The 20,117-nt window shown below is 61.7% G+C and overlaps 10 protein-coding genes across 10 annotated transcripts; 3 read left to right on the top strand and 7 right to left on the bottom strand.

The window, feature by feature from the left end:
• Nucleotides 1-7: 7 nt before the first annotated feature.
• On the bottom strand, nucleotides 8-1,914 carry RHTO_03479 (uncharacterized protein; the record flags this gene model as incomplete). The annotated part of the gene is made up of 4 exons (XM_016417149.1): nucleotides 8-1,238; nucleotides 1,292-1,422; nucleotides 1,530-1,633; nucleotides 1,698-1,914. The coding sequence occupies 4 exons, from the start codon at nucleotides 1,912-1,914 to the stop codon at nucleotides 8-10; spliced, it is 1,683 nt and encodes a 560-aa protein (XP_016271362.1).
• Nucleotides 1,915-2,235: 321 nt separating this feature from the next.
• RHTO_03478 (uncharacterized protein) lies at nucleotides 2,236-3,827 on the bottom strand (the record flags this gene model as incomplete). Its single annotated transcript, XM_016417148.1, has 2 exons — nucleotides 2,236-3,465; nucleotides 3,534-3,827. The coding sequence occupies 2 exons, from the start codon at nucleotides 3,825-3,827 to the stop codon at nucleotides 2,236-2,238; spliced, it is 1,524 nt and encodes a 507-aa protein (XP_016271361.1).
• A 597-nt stretch (nucleotides 3,828-4,424) lies between these two features.
• RHTO_03477 (uncharacterized protein) lies at nucleotides 4,425-5,398 on the bottom strand (the record flags this gene model as incomplete). The annotated part of the gene is made up of 2 exons (XM_016417147.1): nucleotides 4,425-5,167; nucleotides 5,287-5,398. The coding sequence occupies 2 exons, from the start codon at nucleotides 5,396-5,398 to the stop codon at nucleotides 4,425-4,427; spliced, it is 855 nt and encodes a 284-aa protein (XP_016271360.1).
• A 555-nt stretch (nucleotides 5,399-5,953) lies between these two features.
• RHTO_03476 (uncharacterized protein) lies at nucleotides 5,954-7,796 on the bottom strand (the record flags this gene model as incomplete). Its single annotated transcript, XM_016417146.1, has 4 exons — nucleotides 5,954-6,035; nucleotides 6,101-6,197; nucleotides 6,258-6,316; nucleotides 6,382-7,796. The coding sequence occupies 4 exons, from the start codon at nucleotides 7,794-7,796 to the stop codon at nucleotides 5,954-5,956; spliced, it is 1,653 nt and encodes a 550-aa protein (XP_016271359.1).
• Nucleotides 7,797-8,229: 433 nt separating this feature from the next.
• On the top strand, nucleotides 8,230-9,510 carry RHTO_03475 (uncharacterized protein; the record flags this gene model as incomplete). The annotated part of the gene is made up of 1 exon (XM_016417145.1): nucleotides 8,230-9,510. One exon carries the CDS (start codon nucleotides 8,230-8,232, stop codon nucleotides 9,508-9,510), a length of 1,281 nt encoding a protein of 426 aa, XP_016271358.1.
• Nucleotides 9,511-9,860: 350 nt separating this feature from the next.
• Nucleotides 9,861-10,770, bottom strand: RHTO_03474 (chorismate mutase / prephenate dehydratase; the record flags this gene model as incomplete). The annotated part of the gene is made up of 5 exons (XM_016417144.1): nucleotides 9,861-9,964; nucleotides 10,023-10,212; nucleotides 10,292-10,503; nucleotides 10,560-10,614; nucleotides 10,675-10,770. 5 exons carry the CDS (start codon nucleotides 10,768-10,770, stop codon nucleotides 9,861-9,863), a joined length of 657 nt encoding a protein of 218 aa, XP_016271357.1.
• A 420-nt stretch (nucleotides 10,771-11,190) lies between these two features.
• RHTO_03473 (3-hydroxyacyl-CoA-dehydrogenase, mitochondrial) lies at nucleotides 11,191-12,502 on the top strand (the record flags this gene model as incomplete). The annotated part of the gene is made up of 7 exons (XM_016417143.1): nucleotides 11,191-11,246; nucleotides 11,313-11,537; nucleotides 11,635-11,718; nucleotides 11,837-11,926; nucleotides 11,985-12,198; nucleotides 12,261-12,342; nucleotides 12,408-12,502. 7 exons carry the CDS (start codon nucleotides 11,191-11,193, stop codon nucleotides 12,500-12,502), a joined length of 846 nt encoding a protein of 281 aa, XP_016271356.1.
• A 188-nt stretch (nucleotides 12,503-12,690) lies between these two features.
• On the bottom strand, nucleotides 12,691-14,198 carry RHTO_03472 (coproporphyrinogen III oxidase; the record flags this gene model as incomplete). The annotated part of the gene is made up of 4 exons (XM_016417142.1): nucleotides 12,691-12,797; nucleotides 12,857-13,733; nucleotides 13,805-13,873; nucleotides 13,938-14,198. 4 exons carry the CDS (start codon nucleotides 14,196-14,198, stop codon nucleotides 12,691-12,693), a joined length of 1,314 nt encoding a protein of 437 aa, XP_016271355.1.
• A 561-nt stretch (nucleotides 14,199-14,759) lies between these two features.
• RHTO_03471 (RNA processing-related mitochondrial RNA degradation) lies at nucleotides 14,760-18,357 on the top strand (the record flags this gene model as incomplete). The annotated part of the gene is made up of 10 exons (XM_016417141.1): nucleotides 14,760-15,185; nucleotides 15,259-15,486; nucleotides 15,542-15,763; nucleotides 15,842-16,118; nucleotides 16,183-16,616; nucleotides 16,676-16,744; nucleotides 16,806-16,934; nucleotides 16,993-17,112; nucleotides 17,171-17,356; nucleotides 17,413-18,357. The coding sequence occupies 10 exons, from the start codon at nucleotides 14,760-14,762 to the stop codon at nucleotides 18,355-18,357; spliced, it is 3,036 nt and encodes a 1,011-aa protein (XP_016271354.1).
• Nucleotides 18,358-18,492: 135 nt separating this feature from the next.
• RHTO_03470 (zinc-binding oxidoreductase) lies at nucleotides 18,493-19,872 on the bottom strand (the record flags this gene model as incomplete). The annotated part of the gene is made up of 4 exons (XM_016417140.1): nucleotides 18,493-19,008; nucleotides 19,081-19,452; nucleotides 19,517-19,554; nucleotides 19,785-19,872. The coding sequence occupies 4 exons, from the start codon at nucleotides 19,870-19,872 to the stop codon at nucleotides 18,493-18,495; spliced, it is 1,014 nt and encodes a 337-aa protein (XP_016271353.1).
• Nucleotides 19,873-20,117: the final 245 nt, after the last annotated feature.

Raw genomic sequence — 20,117 nt, 5'->3', positions numbered from 1 at the left:
CGACTCTTCAGCCACCCGTCCTGACGACTCGCTCGAGTTCCGCCCGCTCGAGTATGACGGCTTGTCGCGCGAGATCCGCATCGTTCCGCGTCGTCTTTGCGCGAGTGTACCAATCGCCGAGGAACTCGAAGACACGATCGAGTTGAGCGATCTTGTCCTGACCAGATCGTCCGCGTTTCTCGTCGTATCGCCTCAATTCGGCGTGGAGGAAGAAGGAGTCGGGATAGGGCTCCATCGGTGTCGTCGAGACCTGTCGATTATGGCGTGCAAGGACGGTCCGGATATGCCGCTGCCACGAGCTGTTTAAGGGGAAGCTGGCGTCCCAGATCTGAATGAAGCGCAGGGGGTTACTCGGCGTCCTGCTGTCGTGATCGGTGATTTGCTCCTCAAGGAAGCGGACCGTTAAGTCCTCGTCGTCGTCGAACAGTGCGATGGGGCAGACGTGAAGGCGTTCGAGGGCGGGATAGGTCCACTCGTAGATAGAGCAGGCAAAGGTCCGCAATGCTTCGCCGTTCTGACCCTTCATCTCGAGGATCTTGAGGCGCGGTAACTTCCAGGTGGGCATCTCTTTGCGTGCTGTCGAATTCTCGGTGAACTCGAGAACTAGGTGCTCGAGCGAGTCGGCAAACATCGAGACGAACTCGAGCGTGTCCTGAAGCAACCCGTCGAAGCCGATCGTGATGTGTCGAAGTCGAGGCAGACCGCCTTTCCAATCGTCGTCTGACGAGCAGAATGCCTTGAATGTTGACACCCGCACACCCGTCCACTTGAGCGTCTCAAGCTGCGTCATATCGGCGAAGAGTTTCGGCAGGAGGAGGGTCTGCATCGAGATCGAATAGTTGAACTCCGCCAAGTCGCCACGCAAGTGTAGACTGTGTAGACCGCGTGTCGCCTGTATGGCCCGCATGAAGCACATACGCTCGTCCATTTCGAGGTCGAGCGACGTGACATTGGCGAAGAGGGAAGGGAGGCCGAGGGGATCGTTTCCGCCAGGCTCCGTCATGAACGAACATTCTGAGAGATGGTCCTGCTGAAGTAATCCAGTGGCTAGGACGTTTGAGAGCCCTGGACGTTTGACGATGATTTTGTTAAGGCGCGAGAAGAAGGGGGAAAGGAGCAGGACCGCTTGGAGGTCGGAGTCGCCGTCAATCTTGTCGAAGTGTAGCGTCTCGACAAATTTGCCGTAGCGAGGCGCGATGCGATGCCGATAAGCTGCGAGTCCGGGAGGCCTTGACAGTCTGTTCAAGTACATGTCAGGACGACTCTGGAAGTCTGGCGACAGACAACGCACCTTGAAGCGATACGGTGCCGCCGCAACGGACCACGAGCGCGAGAGGCGAAAGAGGGAGCCGATCGAGAATCGGTACGTATTGCCGATGTCGCGCATGTGTTGCAGAAGGTTGGCCGAGTCCCAGCGGCCCTCTTGAGTATACGTCAACACGGTCCCAAAGCACTCGTCGAGCCATGTGTCCTGCCGCCAGCAGTAGTGCGCAATCTTCTGCTTGATCTCGAGCGGGAGACGATCGTACGACCAGGCGGGGACGGGTTCGTCGGATTCGGACGAAGAGGAGGAGCTGCGGGAGGACATGGCGTGGATGTCGAGACGTGGCGGGAAGAGGGAAACGCTGGGGTACTACAGGAGACTATTGTCAGCGCTCTGGGCAGTACAAAGCTGGAAGAGCTCGCCTGCGACGTACGAGTGCGGTTCGGGAGCTTCGAGCTGATGAAGACGAGGACAAGGAAGGAGAAGGCGCGGCGGTCTGTCGATCGTAAAGCAGGTAGCGCACGCTCGATGGTGCTGGATATCAAGCTGGCAAGCCCGCAGAGCGAGGTGAAGATGGAGAAGGAGGGAACCACCTCGTCCGAGCAGGTCTGCGTTCGACCATCACCGCGCACACGCTTGCAGAAGTTCATAAGCCCGGTGCAGCGCTCACTCGACTGAACGAAGCTGTCTCTGGGACTCGCCGCGGTCCGCGTCGCCCTGCTCCACCTCCCTCCTTCGACTCGCTTGCCGTGTCCGAGGTGCTGCACTCAGCTGGGCGACTTGCGTTAGGTCCTTACGCTGACCTTGCGACATCGACGACGATGCGGAGGCAGCTGGACTCAACCGGAGGACGACGGCCGCATTGTTTTCGACGCGGGAAACCAACTCTCCACTTCAGGCTTCAGGCTTGAACCGTCGAACGCACAGAACCGCTTGACTGCACATATCCGAGCCACACAAAGCTATGCACTTCAGTGTGCGGCCTCTGATCCCGTCCTCACGACCCTCTCCAGCTCCGCTCGACCCAGAGCAACCGCAATCTTCGCGAGGTCCGACCCGTCACCCGCTGCCGTAGCCCGCTCAAACCAGCTCTGGACGTAGTTCAGCGTCTCCTCGATTGACGCGGCTGCCTCGCTCGAAGACCACGCCGGGACGTTGTCGACAGCACGGTCGAACTCGGCATGCAAGGCGAACGAGCCGACGAAAGGCTCCATCGGCCCCGCCGTGATCCTTCGGTCTGCGCGACCGACTGCTGATTGCAACCTTGTCATAGCCCACATAGGCAACGGGTACAGGCGGTTAGAGACATGGATTTGTCGCAAGCTGTTGCACGGGTCTGCCTCGTCGAACTTCTTGATGGCCTGCCGCAGGCAATCCACGGCGTCTCGCACTTCGTATGCTGAAGTTGCTTTGGGGCGGAAAGTGAACGACTCGAGTGCAGGAAAGGCGGTGGGGTTGATCGACGCTGGGAAGGTGAAGAAGAACCTGGAGTCCTTGGTGACCGCCGACGCCTCGATGGCCTTGACGTGCGGGAAGACGTGACTGACCTCGCAACAGCATCCATGGGCCGTGATGAACCTGAGTGAGAAGTTCTCAAGCGAGTCGGCAAAGTGTGCGGCCAATCTGATTAGCCACATGTCGCCGTCCACGTCGAGAGTGAGGCTGCGAATGCGTGGCAGTGGTTGACCCCAGATTGGTCGGAACGCCGACACTTCGGAGAGCGGGACATGCAGCGTCTCGAGTAGCGGGCACGAGACCAAGATACTGGCTAGCTGCGAGACGCCCGGGTTGCCGCGCCCGTAGTTGGCCAACTTGTACACCTGCAGTTCGCGAAGTGACTTCGCTGCATCCGCGAGCTTTTGGAGGGTGGACCACGAGCCCAACTCAAAGTGGACCGTCGTGAGGCGTGCGATGACCGGCTCGGAGAGCGGGGTGTTCGAGAGGAACGAGGTCAAGCTCAGAGCTTCGACTTGCGGCATGGAGGCTGGGTTGTGATAGGTCTCGCACTGCAGCACGCGCTCGAATCCGTCGAACGTAAGACGCAGGTCTTCGATGTTTGGCATGAAGGGGAGGAGGGGGAGCAACGACTGCAGGATCGCTTGGTCGCTCTTGTCGAACTCGAGCGAACGAAAGTACTGTCCGTAGAGCGGGGCGATGCGATAGCGGAAGAGGAAGCTCGTCGTCCGGGAGACTTTGCAATGCTGTGGTCCCGAGAGAAGAGCGGTCAACAACCATTCTTCGCACGTTCGGCGGGGTAGTGACGACTCACCGAGAACCGAAACGGTGCTGCAGCAGCGCTCCAAGACTTCGACAGCCGAAACAGCGCGCCAACAGAGCTCCCGTACGTCCTCCGCAAGTCCTTCACATGCTGCTTCAGGTTCTCCGCGTCCCTGTTCTCCGCGGAGCAGAAGCTCGAGATTGTATCGAGGCACGAGCGAGCCCAGTCGTCTTGCTGCCGACAACGCTGAGCGATCGACTTCTTGAGTTCGAGCGGGAGGAGGTCGAAGGACCAGGATCGCACGGTGAGCTGCACGGTGGCGGGGGGAGGGGGAGGCGCGGCCATTGTGGAGGATGGGGAGCGCTCGGGAGCTCAGCGAGGGCGAGCAGCGGGAGGAGGAGAACAGGGAAGAAAGGGGATGGAGTCCAAGGGCCGCGAGCACGGAACGGGGGACGTCGCGAGGCTAATGCCCGTGTGCAGTGAGACGCAAAGCCCTTAGCGAAAGCGCCAGCAGGGCCGCAGGGTGAAAGCGAGCGAGCAGGCGGAAGACAAGCTGCGTCCCGAACGGTCAACCAGCGACTTTCTCTTCGACTCTCGCGCTCGCCCTGACAATCTACTATCTGTATGCGAAGTGTGTGTCTGTTGCAGAGGCGTTTGAGCGCCAGAACGAGTGATCTAGCGACTGAGGAGAGGACGGAGGGAATCATGCGAATGAGTCTACAATGAATGGAAGCGGGATGGAGGCGTGATGATGTGAACAGAACAATGTGGAGAAGGACAACGTCGAGAGGGCAGTGTGAAAGCTAGTCCAACGAAACGGGCGCGAGCAAAGCCGCTTTTGAGGGGTGAAAGGCGAAGAGGGGGTCGTGTCGAGGTCGAATGCTACAGAACTTGAGGTGGCGCGATAAAACGAGTGTGTTGTTGGGTCTTCCTGGGCGCGGTCTAGAGTCCCGCATTCTCCATCGCGCGACTCCACCTCTCGACATCCCTCTTGCCCATCCCGCTCTGGAGAACCGGCAGCGGACCGCCGACCGCGCGCTCATGGTAGTTCTTCAACACGCGCAGCGAGTCGACGTCGATATCTGAGCGCCAGAGGAGACGTGGCCAGCGCGAACGGCCGCGGTAGGAGTCTTCGGCTGCTGCTTGGGTTGGAGGCGAGGGCTGAGGAGGCGGACGGGTTTGCGGGTGCGGATCGGGCGCGGGTTTGGGCGCGGGGTGGGAGACGAGAGGGAGAGCTGGGGGAGGGAGGCGAGCGGGCGAAGGGATGTCGGGGAGCGACGAGGGTTGGGGCCAAGGCGGAGAGTTGGCGTCGTCGTCTTCTGCGACTTCGGCGAGCGAGATCGAAGCGAACGGAGCGGTCAAGTCGACGATGGCCTTGCCTTTGCCCTTGGACGCGGCGGCGGCGGACGAGGCGACGGCATCGACGGCGGGGAAGGGTGGGGTAACGAGGAAGTCGTCGTCGTCGTCCTCGGACGAGAAGCCGCACGCGTCTGCGTCTTCCTCGTCGTACTCTGTCGAGCTGCCGGACGAGTAGGTCGACGCGAGAGACGCGCGGCGGGGTGCGGACCACGGGATCGCGGCAGGAGTCTTGAGGGGGGTCGATGCCGAGCCCGACGGCGACGCGCTGGACGAGGCCTGCGGTGACTGGGCCAAGGCGGGCATGATGTCGCGGATGGTGTCGAGGTCTGCAAGGGTGTCCAGGGTGTGACAAGTCAGCTCGAGTGTGCGTCGTGGAGGGGAAGCGGGTGGAAGGCGGAAGAGGCGAGAGAGCGGACTCGCAAGTGGGGGGGTGCGTGGGACTCACAGGGCTTGGCCGAGAGGAACGCGAGTGGGTCGCTGTGTTGTTGTTGGGTGTGTGCGTGCTGCTGGCGGTGTGCGAGCTGCGCAGACCCGGATGCGAGACGAGGGAGGGCCATCCGAACGTGCCGATGGGGCGATGCAGGCGGAGAGAGAGAGGGAGGGGTGGGTGCTGCGACCGTTGGGTGTGGCGAGGCTGCTGCGTGTGGTTGTCGTCGCAGTGTGTTATGCCTCGTAAACAAGCAGCAGTACAAGGGAGAGCGGTGAGAGAGGGAGAGAGGCGTCGATGCCGAGTTGGGCGCTGACTTGGCGCCGACTTCGCAACCTCGCGCCATCGCCCGCCTCGCTTTGACTCTCCAGTCATGACTGGGCTCACTGCTCGCACTATTGCACCACGAGATAAGCACTCCATCAAACACAATCCACCATCAGAATCGGCGACGATGGCGCGCAACAAAACGTGCTCGCCGCTTCGAAACGTGCGGGCGAACAAGTCTCGCTCGCTCCATACTGTACCCCGCGATCTGGCGCGGACTTGAGCGTGCATGCGAGAGAGCACACATGTGCAGCTCGGAGCGCCATTACAACGCCGCTGCGATTCCAGCCCGAGGAGGAATTCCGTCCGTCGTTGCTGCTGCGAAGTCGTCGCTCGACCGTTACGAAGCTGCACCCGCTCATGCTTCGTCTGGGTCGTCGTCGTCTTCGTTCGCTGCACCGGCAAGACGACCCGCTCCGTCGTCCTGCTCCTGCTCATTCCTGCTTCTCGACAATCGTCAGCTTCCTGCCCTTCCCATCGCGCACAAAAGGAACTGAAAACGCACCCAGCTTCCTTGCTCGCCTTCTTACTCGCCCGCGGCTTCGCCTGACGCCGCTTGACCTGGATCGAGGGGTACCCTCCCGGTGGCGGGAGAGTGACGGCTGGGCGAATATCTGCGTGAGCGCTCGGAGCGGGGGAGAAGAAAGAGAGTAAGGACGCACGAGGATGCCGAGAGGGCCCGAAGAGCGCTACGAGTTGCGCCGAAAGCGTCTCGAGAATCCTTTGCGTCGCTCCGTCCTCATCAACCCTCTTCTTCGCGCACGGAAGGAAGAATCCCGAACGCACTGCTCATCGATCCCCATCTCCCTCGCTACACTCACCACCTCTTCCCACCCGACCCCTCTCCGGTCCCTCTCCACTCCCCTCTTGCGATCGTCCTTCCTCCCCTCCTCGTCCCTCTCGCGAGTGGACCAATAATCGTAAGCCGGAAAAGCGGACTTGGGGACGCAGTCTGCTAGGCGAGTGAGGAGTTGGTCCAGGAGGGAAGGGAGGGCGAGGAGCGAGGGAGGAGGGACGGGGGAGTCGGCGTCTGAATTGAGCGGGTCCGAGTCGTAGTCGTTCTCGGTTGAAGAGTCTAGATCAGGTTGTGCAGAGGGAGAAGAGGGAGCGAGTGGGCCGTCTGGACCGTATGCAGATCGAGGACCGCGACGGCGGAGACGAGGGATCGGGTCGGGTCGAGTACGGCGATAGACGCGTTCGTATTCCCCCGCCAACGCATCCTCGAGCGAATCTGGCCCGAGTGCGGATCCAAGAACCGAAGAATGTAGAGGCCACCGCGCCATCTTGGCCAACGCGACGGACGAAGGGAGCGGGAGAATCTCGGCGCCGTCCGAGTCGTATTCGAGGCGGTGGCGGGGGTCGTCTGAGTCGTCGTTCTGCGGGCCGCGCGAGAGGGGAAAGGGGTGGAGAGAGCGGCAGGGATCGTGAGCGGCCTTTGCGGAGGGGCGCTTCTTCCGAGCGCCTGGAGCGGGCGTGCCAGCTTGCGACTCGTCGTCGTCGGCCGCATCGTCGTCCTTCCGCTTCATCGCCTCGTTGCGCTCTTCCTCCCTCTTCTGCAACTGTAGCGCCCTCCACTCCTCCTCCGCCGCCTCCTCCTCTTCTTCCCTCCTCCTCCTCAACGCCTCCCACTGCACCAACGCCCGTCCCAAATCCATCCCCTCTCGCGCCGCATCATGCAGCGCAGACCTGTAGATCCCCTGATCCAACAGGCGCCAGTACTTTCTCCCGCGCACGGTTTGGGCGCTGGGAATGCCGAGGGGGTCGGTCCAGTCGTCGGAGGAGAGGGAAGCGCCTTCGAGGGCTTGAAGGGGGAGGTCCGCGTCGGAAGCGTCGGCGTCGGAGGGGGAGTAGTCGGTACCAGCACCGCCGGAAGAGGCTGGAGCGGGCGTAGCGATCCGAACACGCTTTTTGGACTTCTTCTTCGGCTTGTCGGGCGCCTCGATAGCCTTCTCCTTGCCCTTCTTCCTCTTGGCCCGCTTCTCCTTGCCCTTCTCCTCCACCTCAGGCGGTCCCTCGGCCCGCTCCTCCTTCCGCCGCTTCACATCAGCTCCCTCCTCCCCTCCCTCGCTCCTCCTCCTCTTCCGAACCTTCAACTGCCGAGCCTTTGGCGCATACCCTCCCTCTCCTTCTCCGTCCTCATCCCACTCTGCAAACTCCACCTCCCCATCATAAGCCCGCTCCTTCCCCTTGCCCTTCCCCATTCCCCGCGAACGAGAGATGTTCAGACTCGCCCTCCTCGATGCGGACCGCGACGACGGCGCTCGAAAGCCCGCAGCAGCAGACGCGGAAGCAGCAGGAGAGTCTAGCGTGTGAGCGGAAGTCGAGGCGCGTGGCATGCTGAAGCGCAAGAGGCAGAGAGTCGGTTTGGAAGAGACTGTTCCCCTCGCTCGCCTGTCGGGCTGCTGGGCGTTGCTAGCTGGGCTTGTGGACTGCTCTTCTACTCGCCGGAACAGGCTCGAAGGTGCGCACGCGCTCGCTCACTCTCTCTCACCTCCTCGCGGTTCTCATCAGTTCAACGACACACAGGCCTTGCAAGTCGACTAGCGGTCTTTGCGACCATTGGAGCGGCACACACAACCCTTTGAACGACTACAACTCTCCCGCGACCCCGCTGAACCCGCTCGGAGCGAAGTCATGGCACTCCTCTCTCTCGCCCAAACCCTCCCGCCTGAGCTGCTCACGCAGATCTTCGGATGGCTCATCGAAGGCAGCCAAAAGCGCAACGCGATGGACCGTTCTGTGGGAGGGCTCGTCAAATTCCCCATTAGCTCCTGCTCTGACGACATCCGCACGGTCGCGCTCGTCTGCCGCAAATGGCGTTCGCCCGCACAACGCGCGCTCTTCCGCTTCATCGACTTCTCGTGCTCCGACCTGGACAAGCTCGCCGCCGTCGTGACGCAGAAGTCGAACCTCGCCGCCGAGGTCCACGCCGTCTGCGCCGGACTGGTCGGCGAGATGGGCACGGACTATTTCCCGAAATCGCGATCGCGCCAGTACAAGACTGAAGGCGAGACGGCTTGCCGGATCCTTGCGGCATGCGGCAACATCAAGCACGTCGACCTGCGCGGATTCATGCGCGAGCTCCACATGCGTTTACTCGGCATACTCGATTCCCTCGATCTCGAGTCTCTCACCTTAAGTCAGGGGTGGTGGCTTTGGAACGAGACTTGGCGAGCGCGTCTTTGGTTCCCTTCGCCGAACGACATCACGGTCCTCGCGCAGAAGCCATCCCTTCGCATTCTCGATCTGCGCTTGTGGACAGACCCTGCGAGGCACGGCACGACGCTACCGCCTCGTCCAATCAACCCGACATCCTTCGTCACAGCTCTTTCTCTCGCACTTCACGACGCGACCCTCGCCCTTCGAATGCTTCACGAAGTTGCCGACACGCTCGTCATCCTCGAAATATTCCTCATGTGCCGGTCTCAAGACGACGGCACGACGAGCGTTCTTGCCACGCTACGCAAGCTCGAGCGGCTCGTACTGAAGGGCGTTTACCTGACGTCGTACGAGTGGCTTGCGCCGGCACTCCCGCATCTTCCGGTCTTGCGCCATCTCGCCTGCGACGTGATGATGGGCGTTGTTGCGCTGCAGTCACCTCCGCCCAGCCTCACCCACCTTGCATGCATATTTCTCCCGCTCCAGCGTCCGCATGTGCCGCTTCGCGCCATGGTCCGCGCAGCGGGCATGCAGACCAGCCGCCTACAGTACAAGTCCGTTTCCATAAACATTGCTCATGAGGGATGGGACCAGGACGCGTTTGAGCTCCTGCAAGAGCTGACCAAGCTCCTCAAGATCCGCGGCGTCGAACTCGAGATTCCGTCACGCTTTGTCGAGGAGGAGCGCAATGCTCGGCGCTACTTGTGGTTCAGCTGGTGCGCTCCTCCCCTTCTCTCAGGAAGCGATTGGTACTGACGAGTGCACCCGCAGATCATGCCGATGCGACTTGCTCGTTCTGCCCGTTTTCGTCGTAGCCAACTTTCCTCGCCTCTTTTCAAGCGTGCACATTCAACCGTTTGCCAGACTTGACTACTGAGTGGACCCGAATCTTCTGGGATCCCAGAGAGTTGGTCTGCTCGGCTTCACGACGCCAGCAGCGAGCAGAGGAGCAACTACGCCAGCCTGTAAGGAGCGGGAGGTCCGGGGCACGCCGCAATGCTGAGAGTTCCTTTAGCGGTCCCGCCGCTTGGGCAAGATGTGTCGTTACTCGCGCTTCCTGCGAGACAGGCCTACGAATGAATAGCATCGCAGCACGCAAGGTTTGTCTACTGCTCAGGCGCCGTGTCGACCGTTTTAGGCCGACTGATAGGATATCGTGAGGGTAGAGACACGGTGGAACGCGAGAGGACGATAAAGCGAGTTGTGTTGGCTGCAGAGGGCTAAGCGTCAGTAGTCGCTCGAGCGAGTCAAGCGAGAGGCGAACACACCTTCTCCCGCATCCTGAATGTCGGTGTCCACCACGTCTAGGTCGTACACCTCGGCGCACTTGAGCGAACAGATCGCCAGCGCTTCTAGGTCGTCCACCGCTCGTTCCGCTGCTTGCGCCGTCGAGTTGACCGGGATGATCTCGACGTTTGGATACCGCTCGGCGAGATATCGTCGACATTGTCCGATGGCCTAGAAAGACGCGGATGCGGTAAGCTCCCAGTCGGACATGGAGCCGTCGACAGAAACGAAGACAGCACGCTCCACGAACCTGCTCATGACTGAACACCCGCTTCAGCTTGCCCTTCTCCGCCTTCCGACTCGCCATCAGCGCATGACCTATCCGCAGCGCCAGCATCCCTCGCACCGACAGCTCCGTCGTCCGCAGCTGTTCTGTCGTCTCCGCGACGGGTCCGAACGACGAGTTCTCGATGGGTACGACGCCGTAGGATGCGGAGCCGCTCGAGACGGCTGTGAAGACGTCTGCGACATCGAAAGTCAGCTGTGACATGGCCCCTGCAGAGTACGATGAGACGAACCCGCTATCCGCGCCTGAGGAGCCGACTCGCAATCTCCGAAGAACTCGCTTGTCGCCTGCAAGTCGAAGGGCGTAAGCGGGAGTAGCAGTGGATGCAATAAGCTTGAGAGACTCGCTTGATGTGTATATGTGCCGACGGGACCCAGGAAAGCGACTCGAGGAAGGGTCGGATGCATTCCGTTGACCGCGGTTGACGTTGCAGAAGTCGCCATCGTTCGGGGGGGGTGTCTGGGTGCGTTATAGAGATAGTCTGGTCGATTCGGTCTGTCTATCTGGACGTCTTGAGCCAGTGCAGGGGCTGCGGCCGTTTGAAGAGATGAACTCCGGCGTGCGGAGCGGTCGTCGCAACAAGCCGCGCCGGTGCGATTTCGAGGGTCGCGATAGGGGTTATAAGCCAGATGCGGAGCGCTCGCAGTCCAGCTTTGCCCCTCTGAGCGTGTGAGCGAGTGGTGCACGGTCGACCTTCTTCGGGTGGGGCGGTCGAGGGTTGTCCTCCTTCCACACTCTCACGCACACACTTTGACACGCCTGGCTACCTTGCCAGCACTGATATACATCCAGCACATACCCACATCCCTCCCCGCACCGCACGCACGCCTTCCGCCGTCTCCTCCTCGTCCCGCTGATCAACAATGTCTGCCACGCTTCGTCTCCCCGGCAAGGTCTGCATCATCACTGGCGCTGGCGCGTGAGTTGTGTATCTCTCGCTGTACCACTATCGACAGGCGCTGACCGGTTTGACGACCCTTTGCAGCGGTATCGGCCTTGAGACGGCCCTCGTCTTCGCGCAGGAGGGCGCTCACGTTGTTGCGGCAGACATCAACGAGCAAGCAGCTCAGCGCACCGTCGAGACGATCCAGAAGCAGGTCAATGGCGCCGCGAAGGCGATCGCGGTCAAGTGCGATGTGAGCAAGGAGGTGGAGATCAAGGCGATGGTCGCAAAGGCGGTCGAGGAGTTCGGCAAGCTCGATGTCATTTTGTGCGTCGCGTCTTCCTGCGAACTGTGATGGTGTGCTCGTGCTGACCGCAACGCTTTGTGCACTCGCGTAATCCGCCTTTCCCTCCGCTTCCTTCAGCAACAACGCCGGCATCATGCACCCTCAAGACGACAACGCTCTCAACACGGAGGAGCGTATCTGGGACCTGACGATGAACAGTGCGTGCTGGCGTCGAGCCTGTTCTCGATCTCCTGCGCTGACCTGTTCTCTGGCGCAGTGTACGCCAAACCTCCGCTCATCCCGCTTGCCTCGACTCGTCTGACTCGTCTCGTCGCTGCAGCAACTTGAAGGGCGTCTGGTGGGGCTGCAAGTACGCCATCGAGGCCATGCTCAAGAACCCCAAGGGCGGCTCGATCATCAACACTGCCAGGTGCGACGCCTCCCTTTGCGTCTTCTCTTCGCCTCCGCTGACTCTGGTCGAATCGCAGTTTCGTCGCCTTGATGGGTGCCGCAACGCCCCAACTCGCCTACACCGCCTCGAAGGGCGCCGTCCTCGCCATGACCCGCGAACTCGCCATGGTCCACGCGCGCGACGGGATCCGACTCAACTCGCTCTGCCCCGGCCCGCTCAAGACCGAGTTGCTGATGTCGTTCCTGGACACGCCGGAGAAGAAGGAGCGCAGGATGGTGCACATCCCGATGGTGCGTTCGTAGTCTGCGCTTGCTTCCCTTTCTCACGCTGATCTCGAGGTCTGCACTTGCAGGGCCGCTTTGGCGAGGCAGTCGAGCAGGCCAAGGCTGCTCTCTTCCTCGCCTCGGACGACAGCTCCTTCATCACCGGCACTGGTTCGTCCTGTTCTCTCGCTCCTCTCCTGCCCGACTCTCGCTCATCCCACGATCTACGTGCGCAGACTTCAAGGTCGACGGCGGCATCAGCGGCTGCTACGTCACGCCTCTCGGCGAGCCTCGTGTTCCCGGCCCGCAGAACCAGGCGCCCAAGGCTTGAAGCCGCTTGTCCTTTCTTGGGTCCAGGTGTCCTCTCGCAACGCAGGATCGAGTTCGAAGCATTTGCAGCGAAGAGACAGGCGAGAGAACGACTAGAACATGCGACGAGACAGATGCGAGGTGTACAACACGAGACGGAGGGAGAGTAGGGTATGCTGCGGTGCAGGGAAGGGATGCTAGAAGCGGACTCTAGGCCCACTCGACCGGCTTCTTGAGGATGTCGAGGATCTTCTTCTCGCGCGTGCCTTCGACGGTGCCTACTTCCGGCTCGTACTCCCAGCGCGAGGTGAGCGGGACTGCGAGAGCGGGAGCGTCAGTCGGAAGGAGAAGTAGCGATGGAGGGGAACGAACGCACGACTCATGAGGATGCTCTCGGTGCGCGGCTCCTTCATCGCGAGGCCAAACTTGGTCCCGCGGTCATAGACGAGGTTGAACTCGACGTAGCGCCCGCGCCTGAGCTGCTGCCAGCGCTTCTCCTCCTCGGTGAATGGTTGGTCCTTCCGTCGCTCGACGATCGGGTAGTAGGCGGGGAGGTACGAGTTTGAGCAGTCGCGGACAAACTTGAAGATAGCCTCGGGGTCGCCCTCGCTCAAATCGTCGAAGAAGATCCCGCCAATCCCGCGCGATTCCTGCCTGTGCGGGATGTAAAAGTACTCGTCGCACCACTTCTTGAAGCGGGCGTAGTAGCCCGCGTCGTGCCTGTCGCACGCCTCCTTGTACAGGCCGTGGAAGTGTCGTGCGTCGTCTTCGTACAGGTACGAAGGGGTGAGGTCCGTCCCGCCGCCGAACCACCACGCCTTGGGCTCGCCGTTCGGGTCCTTGGGATCTTGAATCTCGAAGTAGCGGTAGTTGAAGTGGATTGTCGGTGCGTGAGGGTTGCGAGGGTGGACGACGAGCGAGCAGCCGGCGACAAAATACGGAAGCTCCGAGACGCCGTCCCACCAGTCGAAGCGCTCGGCGCGCATCTGGCGGACGGCGGGCACCGAGAGCGTAGACTTGATAACCGAGATGTTGCACCCGGCCTTCTCGAACGTCTCGCCGTCCTGAAGCACGCGCGAGTCGCCAAAGCCCTTCGAGGCGTCGCGGAGGTAGTACGACGACTTGAACTTTTGCCCGGACGGCTCGAGCGATTCGAGCGCCTCGCAGATGGTCGACTGGAGAGACTTGATGTGGTGGATCATGCGCAGGCGCATCGGGATCGAGGTGTCGTCGAGGTCGACAGACGGAGTGGGCTGCGGTTGCGCGAACGAACGGAAGGTCAACTGGGTCGAAGAAGCGGGTGCGAGAGCACAACGCAACGCACGACGAAGGATGGCCGGCCGCCCTGAGCCGACATCGGTCTCTCCTCTTCGCAATCCAGCGGATCCAGGGGCTGTTGACAGAACGACGGTCAGTCCTTGGGCATCACTCGGGATGAAGGGAGGGGGAGGGCTCGCCGACTTGTAGAGGGAGAAGGCGGCTGTCGCTGCTGCGAGTCCGGCGGCGACAGAGACGGTCATGAGGATGCGAGAGCGATGCGAGTGGGCAGTGTGAGGGTTCCAGCTAATAAAGTACGAGTGTGCGCGGGATGAGCGGGGAGTTGGGCTGATCGGGAGGGAAGCGGAGGCGGAGGGGAGCGAGTGAAGTCGAGGAGCGGGTGCGCTGGAGAGCGAAGCCCACCGAAGTGCACCGTGTGCAGCGCTCGAGTTCCTCAGCATCGCAGCCAAGCGGCAACACGCAAAGTCGAGCGGGACAACGACGGCGGACGAAGGCAGCAGCAGGTCGGCGAAGGGCACCACCCACTGACCGCGTCACTCGGGCGCATCGCTGGATCGTGTGCTGCAGTGCGCCAAATCTCCACTCTCACGGCGACTGGCGAACACGACGCACCCAGCGGTCAAGGAGTCGTCTTCCTCGACCTCGACCCGGCGGAGGAGGACGGCAAGAGGGGAACGGCACTCGGGCGGGCTGCTGACGGGCTGTGAGGGTACAGGCGGAACTGTTCACTGCATTGCACGAACTACCGAACCGATCAGGCGTGGTTGCTGCCTTCATCGCGGTTCTCTGCCGCGAGGAGGAGCAGGAGAGCGTATCTGGCTCGAGAGCTGCGGGTCGCGCTTGCTATAGACTCTCGAGACTTTGTGAGCGCCTGCCACGCCGCCAGAACACGCGCAGGACGCTGTTGCCAGGTCGCCTGCCTTCCTCCTCGCCAGAGTGAAGCTCGCTCTCACTCCATCGCGACGTGCTCGCTCCTGTCGAGCCTGTCCTTGCTGTGAGCCATGCTAGCGCTCCAATCAGCAGCACGGTGCGGCTCCAGACGTTGCCGGACGTGCCCGCCGCCCGCTCTCCTCCGCCGCACCTTCGCCATCTCCCCCTCGATCCAGCTCGACTCGGCACCCGCACCACACGCCAGCCAGCCTCGAGCTGTTATCCCTGAGCTGCAGACGCCTCTACGACTCGTAACGAAGCAGAAGGGGAGGCAGGGGTGGCAGAAGGGCGTCCGCGAGTCGCACGAAAGGGGTGTCGAGTCTGCAGCACCACCGGAGGGGACGGCCCCGGCGACCGGCAAGAGTGAGGCGAGCCGCAGACGGAATCTTTCGCAGAAGCAATGGCAGGTCGCACGCCGAAGGTACATGGGCCACAGTCAGGCAACCATTCGTGCGGAGGTCCATGAAGTGATGGAGCGAGGGGAAATGGTTGGACCTGTGCGTCGATCTATCCGACGTGTTGCACGGGCTTTCGTGGAGAAGCTGATAGCGTCGTTCATCCCATGCGCAGACGCCCCACCAGCGCTTCACCTACGCCGCCCGACGATTCCTCAGCCAAACGCAGAACGAAGTCCCGACGAAGGAGCTCAAGCTCTTGCGAGGGCGGGTATCGGCTCTTCAGGCGCGGTTGCGACCTTGGGAAACAATGACGACGGGACAGAAGAACGAGGAGGTCGAGCGGTATCGCTCCGTGTTGCGGTTGAACGGGCTTTTCCACAGCGCTTCTCCACCGAAGACCGTGTGTTCGTTTCTCGCTGTGAATGAAAGCTGTGCTGATGCTTCGCATTTCGCAGGACCCTGCTTCCGAGTCGGCAGCTCTCGAGGCGGAAGCCGCACCCAGCGACATACCCATCCGCCCCCGTACCCGCAGCGACATTCCAGCACACCTCGCCGAAGGCGGGCAGCCCAGCCCGCGCTACACTCCGCCCGAACCTGTTCCCATCGACCGGACTGCGGAACGCGAGCGGCTGATGAACGAACTGGAGGCGCAGTGGCCGCGCGACATGCAGGACATGGTGCGTAAACGTCAATCTCCTCGGTTGCGGGTGCTCGATGATGCTAATGCGACCGTTCGCCACGTTCTTGCCGAGCAGGAGCAGGCTATTCGCATCTACGGCTCGCGCATCGTGGAGATCGAAGCTTCGAACGGCAGCACCTCGCGCGTTATCGACCCCAACGCTCCCAAGCCCAAAGACCGGAACGGTCCCTTCTTGCTCGACAAGATCGCCCAGACGCTCGCGGTTGGAGGGGATGCCGCGATGGCTGATGCGGTCAAGGAGGAGAAGGACTTTATGAAGGAGAAGTGGTGGAAGCCAAATCTTGCGACGACTAAGCTGGCGGGATTGTTGCCGCAGACGAGGAAGAGTGGCCGTGCGTCGCGCCGGCTCCCGTCTCGTCCGACGGCTCGTACTGACTTTCCTCCGATCCTTCACAGCTCGCAAGCGAACGCCGAAGCCTGCGTCCGAGAACAAGGCGTGGGACGGCAGCGACCCGACGCTGTACCAGTCTGAGCAGCCGCCTGTCGAACCCATCGACATCTCGACCTACAAGCACGTCCTCACGCCCGGCAACATCTCCTTCGACTCGATCCCTCCTCCCGGCGGTCCCGTCCCCATCGCTACTCTCGCCCACTCGCTCGACCGAGTCCTCTTCAACCCCGGCGTACACTTCCTCCAAGACCCTCGATCAGGCGTCTACAACTTTGCCCGCGACACGCTCGAGAACGTGCCGCCCATCGACAAGTTCGACTTCTCGAAGCTGCCGCAGTACATCACGAGTTCGAAGGATGAGGCGTTGCAGGGGCTGGCGAAGGCGGAGGATCGGAAATTTGTCGGGAGTACGAGTTCGACGACCGGCATGCTTTGCCAGGTGCGTACTCGCTACAAACGCTGGGCGCTGAGCTCAGAGCTGATGCTGCGGTCCCGCAGATCTACTTCTGGCTCAGCAAGTACAAGCCCGTCAACCTGAGCATGCTCAGTCAAGGGTTCGAGGATAGCGTGAGTCGCCCGGCGCTGTCTCTTCCAAGTTCCTATACTCACGCTCCCGCGACATACTTAGGATCGCGGCTTCAGCTTCGGCCAAAAGCTACCGGCCTCGGTCGTTCTCAACTACAGCGACGGGCGTTACGCTATCGACGCCGACAAATCTATTGACAAGACGGCCGACCTCAACGTTCTTCGCGACTACGTGAGTATCTCGCCAGCTTCCAAGCTCATCCGGATGCGCTGACGATGATGTTGTGCAGGGACACCTGATGGAGAAGCTGTTGACCACCGAGGCGAGCGAGTTCAAGCGGTTCCTTGTCGATGCCGAGGACCCCGCCCCTTCCGAGGCGAACGACCGACAAGCTTACCACTACGCCAAGGTGCGCAGATCCTGCCTTCGAAGCCGAGTCCCGCCTTTAACGCTTGCCGGTCTCGCAGACCAAGGACATGGTCCTCCGCTCTCAGCTCGACGCCTGCAACGAGTACCTCCCGAACAAGACGTTCGACTTGAAGACGCGCAGTACAGTCGCCGTCCGACAAGACCGTCTGAACTGGGAGGCCGCTGCCGGCTACACCATCGACCGGTTGCGAGGGGCGTATGAGTCGTTCGAGCGGGAGTACTACGTGCGTAGATCATCTCACGCCCTCTGCTCCGCAAGCTGACGCACTCTGCCCGGCAGGACCTGATCCGCTCGGCCTTCCTCAAGTATCAGTTCCAGGCGCGAATCGGCGGCATGGACGGCATCTTCGTCGCCTACCACTCGACCGAGCGCTTCTTCGGCTTCCAATACGTGCCGATCGCCGAGATGGACGAGGCGCTCTTCGGCTCGCATGAAGCAGGCGACCAGGTCTTCCGCCTCTCGCTCGGCGCGCTCGAGCACGTCCTCGACGAGGCGACCAAGTGCTACCCGGACGAGACGGTCAACTTGACCTTCGCCGCGCAGGAGGACACGGACGTCTTGCGGGTGTTCGTAGCGCCGCAGCGCGAGATGGCACGCCTCGAAGAAGGGGAGGCGCGGGCGGAGGAGTCGGGATTGGAGGGCGATGACAAGAAGCAGGTGTTGGCGGGGCTCGTCGAGGGAATCGACATGACCTTGCTCGAGCTCAAGGGGTCCAACTACCTCGACGGCGTCTTCCAGGAGGGTCCCGTCTCGGTCGAGCGCCGCAGCACGGGCAAGAACGTCTTTGCCGAGTTCCTCAACAGGGACGCGGAGGTCCCGACGTGGCAGGTCGGCTACAACGTCGAGTCGTCGAACACGAAGACGGGCGGCCCTACGCCCGCTGGCGCCATCGCGGCCTTCTTTGCCGACACCCGCAGCCTGCAGAGGGCCTTCTCCAGCGTCATCCTCCCTGCCGGCATCACCCCTGCCGACGTCGCTGCTGCCGCCGAGCGCGCGCGCGAGGAAGGCGTCGAGCTCGACGAGTCGGATCTCGCCGCTCGTTTCCCTCTCGGCGACGGCATCTCGTACCGCGGCCCGACCAGGTATGTCGAGAACCTGCGGAAGTTGGCGAGGGACGGCATGGAACGGAGGCAGGCTGAGGAGGAGAAGCGGCAAGCGGACCGGGGCGACGCGAGAGAGAAGATTGTCGAGGTTCAGTCAAAGATTGTCGTTCGCGAAGCATAGAGCTCGCATCTCCAGCACTCCTACTCTTAGACTCGCAGCTTATTCCGCCTCATGTCGTTCTTTTGTTGTAGCTCCAACTCCGTCGCTCCTCTCGCACGCAATCGCATCTCGCATTCCCGCTCGCATTGCAGAACCTCAGGCGAGTCCCGGCGTCTCCTTGATGCGGTACACGAGCTTCTCGCCTCGCACCTCACCCTGCTGCAACCTCCTCAGGCCCTCCTCGACGCCCTCGAGTCCACCTGGCACGACCGTCACCTTCTGTGCTCGGAACTCGCCTGCCTCGATCGCCTTTCCGACCCAGTCGAACCACTTCTCCGCAAAGTCCGAGTCTTCGCCGTATGCTGTCGCGCAGAGCGTCCGTTCGGCGTGGACGTTTGAGGGAAGCGCCTCGAGCTGCTCCTCGCTGTAAGTGAGGACGTAGGTGTAACTCGATCCCTCGACATCCTTAAGCGCCTCGGCGACGACGTCAAGCGTACCCTCCGAGACGGCGTCGTAGATGTACTTGACGCCCTTGCCGTTGAAGGACTGGCGGATCTCGGAGGCGAGAGACGAGGTCGACTTGTTTCGGTAGTCGAGGACTTCGTCGGCTCCGTAGGACTTGGGGACGTCTTGAGAAGAGCCTGCGACAGCGACGACGTGGTAGCCTGCTTTCTGCAGGGCGGGACGAACAGCAATGTCAGCTGGACGAGGAATGATTGAGTCAGGTATTAAATGTGTAGGCACCTTAGCAAGCTGGATAGCGTAAACACCGACAGTGGTCGCCCCGCCCCAGACGAGGAGTGCGCCGTCTCGCTGACCCGGCTGGTCTGGCTCGCTCAAGCCAAGACGCTTGAACAGTCCGATCGCAGCTGTGCTGTACGCGAGCGGGAGGGCGGCGGCGTCTTCGAACGACGTGTTGCGGCCAAGGTGGAAAGCGGTGTTGGAAGGCGAGACGGAGTACTCGGCGTACGCGCCGTACTTGTCGTCAGTTCGCATCTTGGTGAACGCCGCGACCTTGTCTCCGACCTTGAACTTGGTGACGCCCTCGCCGACCTTCTCGACGTACCCTGCGACGTCGTTGCCCTCGACGGCGGCGTACGGAGCCATGTAGAAGGGCTGCAGGGCGAGTGAAAGGTCAGCGAGTTTGAGGAAATGCACGTCTGGAGGAGCGGGCACGCACAATCTTCCAGTCCTTCGGGTTGCTCGAGACAGCGACATCTGCAGAGCGTTTAAAGGTGTCAATTCGGAGCAGTATAACCTTGCTGAGCGACCTAGTTGACCCCACCTCGGCCAACGTGCAAGTGGAGGAGGCGAAAGTCCGGCGGCACCGCATCCTTCCGTCCAACGACCCGCGCAGTCCCTCCAAAGCACTCTAGCCGCCGTCCTTCGAGCCCAGATGACCGCTGAACGAGGTGGAAGTGTGGAGGAGACGGCGAAACAGGACTGACTTCGGATCAAGACCTCGTTCTGGCCGGGTGAGGGGATGGGGCGATCCTGCAGCTCGCGCCCTTCCTTCGAGACATAAACAGCCTTCATTCTGTAGCAGTAAGAATGCAGATGAAGCTGTGAGAGACTGTGGTCGAGGGCTACTCCACCCGCGAGAGGGTGCGTGAGGAAGTCGTCCGTCACCGTCTCACGCCCAGCCAGCAGCGAGCCTGTGAGTGTGCCGAGCAGTCTCGCAGACAGCTAGTGACCTAGACTGATTCGCTTGCTGCCCTTCCAACGAGTCCAGCTCGTCTCGTCCTCCTCATCTCCCCGCCTCGCCAACCCGCTCCCCGTTC

Source organism: Rhodotorula toruloides (assembly GCF_000320785.1).
Source record: "Rhodotorula toruloides NP11 unplaced genomic scaffold Scaffold21, whole genome shotgun sequence".
In the NCBI taxonomy this organism is placed as follows: Eukaryota; Fungi; Basidiomycota; class Microbotryomycetes; order Sporidiobolales; family Sporidiobolaceae; genus Rhodotorula; species Rhodotorula toruloides.
The sequence above is the reverse complement of the archived record's forward strand: the minus strand, read 5'-3'. Positions and strand labels throughout refer to the sequence as shown.